Here is a 2,901-nt window from a genome sequence, read left to right as displayed (position 1 = left end):
AAGACTGCATGCTGAAAAGTCCTTGGCTTTAGGGTATTGCGAAAGGCCTGGTTGGCGGCTCAACCTTCCAAGTTCTTTTACAGGGCTTAGAAAAACAGGACTGCTGCAATAATTGTATGAATCTGAGAGGGGAATATATTGAATAAAATCATAATTAACTGATTCTCCTGTATTTTCTTTTACCCAAAGCCAGGAACTTTTCAGCACCTTCTCGTATGTGTGTGTATGTATGTGTGTGTGTGTATATATATATATATATATATATATATATACAGATATGAATATACATACATACTCTCACATACCAGATATAAATTATATCTGTGTCACTCTGCTATATCTACATTATTTATAGACGTAACTTTTAATGAACAAACAAAATGCAGAAAATTAAGCAGTCATGCAGTGGAAGTTTTTTTCTTCCTTTTTTTGTATTAGTGTAAGTAAACAAATACGATATGACAAGAGAAGGTAGGTTAAACTACAATAATAACAATAAAAATAATAATAATATAATGATGATGCTGATGCTGATGATGATGATGATAGTACTAATAATAATAATAATAATGATTAAGAATAATAATAGACACCCAACAAATTAATAATTTCCTGCATTGGCAAATTTTCACATTGGTTGTGGCAGTGGTTGTGAGGGATGTGTGTATGGGGCAAACTTTTAATTTAGGTGTTTTTTCATGGTTTTTTTTTTTTTTGCTGTGTTTTTGTTTGATTGGTTCCATTTTAAGTAGGTACCAATTATTCTAAGTACTTTATCTATTTATTTTTGTTTTGGTTTATTAGTTGCAGAACCGAGTAAATACAGCAGAAACAGCAACAACAACAACATTAATGATGGTAACTCATAACATCTAAAGTAGGACATAGTTATAAACTACTCTTCCAGATTGTATCACTTCAACTACTTTTAACATCAGTGATAGGAACTATGTGGTACAGCATGTCACTAAGTGACTCACAATAAGCAACTCCAGAAGCTCTATGTTCTCAGTTCAAATTCTACCTTATCTTTTATCTTCTATTTGTTTCACTGCATCCATGCTGGGGTTACCACCACCACCTTAAAAAAAGTTTTAGTTGAATGAATTGGCCCTAGTACTTGTTTTTTTTTTTTTTTTTCTTTAAGCCTGGTGCTTATCGATTTTTGTTTTTGCCGAACCGCTAAGTTACAGGGATGTAAACACACCAACACCAGTTGTCAAGCAATAAGCAGGGGACAAACACAGACACAAAGACACACACACACACACACACACACACACACACACATACATATATACACACACTTCTTTCAGTTTCCAGCTACCAGAGCCTCTCACAAGGTTTCAGTTGGCTCAATGCTTTAGTAGAAGACACTTGCCCAAGGTGCCATGAAGTAGGACTGAACCTAGAACCATGTGTGGTTTCTATGGTTAGAATGCCCATGTGGGTGGGCATTCTAACCATAGAAACCATGGCAAAGTAGACATCAGAAAACTGGAGTTCAATGCAGTCCTGCAGCTCATCAGACATGGCATATCTGATGCCAGCATGGAAGATGGAATCTAAATGATGATAACCAGGTAGATGGACATTAAATGATGATGGATAAGTAGGAAGTGGAGGTGTCAATTGAACCTGGGTGGAACTTGCATCTAATTGCTTGATCTGTGAGAAATAGCCATTCAGTGTCTTCTAAATCACTTCCTCCAATATTAGAAAAGACGGAACATTTGGTTAATATTGTCTGATATAAATATCAGACATATTTCGGTCTGGTGGAAGATTAACAGATTTGTGAGAGTGTCAGACAAAATGCCTTACAGTATTTAATTATGTCACTTGACTTTCTGAGTTCAAATCCTCCCGAAGCCAAGTTTGAATTTCATTGTTTTGGTGCTTGATAAAATAAAGTCCTCATTGAGTGGTGTGGCTGATTAAACAGGTTTCACTCCTAACCAAGAAGAAAAAAAAAAAAAGTACTTGCACCTATGTTCGAAACCAAAGTCATATTCTTTCTATTTGGCATTTGTGAAATTTATTTTGTTTCTTTTTATTTTAAATACCGTAAATCCTCAAGTATAATCTGCACTTTTTTCCCCAAAATTTAAAGGTCAAAATTTCTAGTGCGTACTATATACGAGGTTAAAAATGAAAAATATTTTCTGAGCAAAATTTTCTAAGGGATAAATATGTAAAAGCAATTTACTTAATATTTATTTTTCACTGACGTTATTACTGTTATTTCTTTATTTTCTGCAAAGTGCACAAAAAAGCTACACGTTTGCATTATGTTATATATACAATAATAATAAAGGATGTTACCGTATAGACATTTACAAACCAAGGACGTTATATAAACCTCCTTGACTCAAGTTAGAGAAGGGGTGCGTATTATACACAAGGTTTAGGTTTTTCAGAGGTACAGCCCCCTAAAAATCCCCTGCGTATTATACTCAAGGGCGAACTATACTCGAGGATTTACGGTATGATTTTTTTATAAATTTTAATCATTAATTACAACTAATTTCTTTCATTTTTTTTTTTTTTGTCTCTAGACTCGACGACGCCAACGACAACAACAACAGGTTCCTTGAAAAAACCACGACGGAGTGGCCTATTGAATAAATTCTTCTGCTGTTTTGGTCCAAAAAACAGTGCTCCCAAAAATTCTTATCCAGTGCCTGCTGTGGAGCAAAACGGTAACACCAAAGTAAGTCAGATGACATACGCACTTTACACATGAATCTCATGACTTATGCATAAATATATACATGTATGTGTGTGTATGAATATATGTGTATATATGTATATATATGCATATGTATGTGTGTGTATATATATATATATATATATATATATATATATATATATATGTATGAATGTATGTGTGTGTGTGTA

General features: G+C 33.8%; 1 protein-coding gene across 4 annotated transcripts in view; it reads left to right on the top strand.

Moving 5' to 3' along the window:
• The window catches only part of LOC106877370 (CTD small phosphatase-like protein), a 370,420-nt gene that overhangs the window by 329,900 nt on the left and 37,619 nt on the right, over window positions 1–2,901 (top strand). For all 4 annotated transcript variants that reach the window (XM_052975454.1, XM_052975455.1, XM_052975453.1 and 1 more), the window contains one exon: window positions 2,559–2,713. In XM_052975454.1, the coding sequence (XP_052831414.1) occupies window positions 2,559–2,713 (155 nt within the window). The remainder of the gene's footprint in view (window positions 1–2,558; window positions 2,714–2,901) is intronic.

The sequence above is a fragment of the Octopus bimaculoides genome, chromosome 21 (assembly GCF_001194135.2).
Source record: "Octopus bimaculoides isolate UCB-OBI-ISO-001 chromosome 21, ASM119413v2, whole genome shotgun sequence".
Classification (NCBI taxonomy): Eukaryota; Metazoa; Mollusca; class Cephalopoda; order Octopoda; family Octopodidae; genus Octopus; species Octopus bimaculoides.
This window is presented reverse-complemented; position numbering and strand designations above follow the sequence as displayed.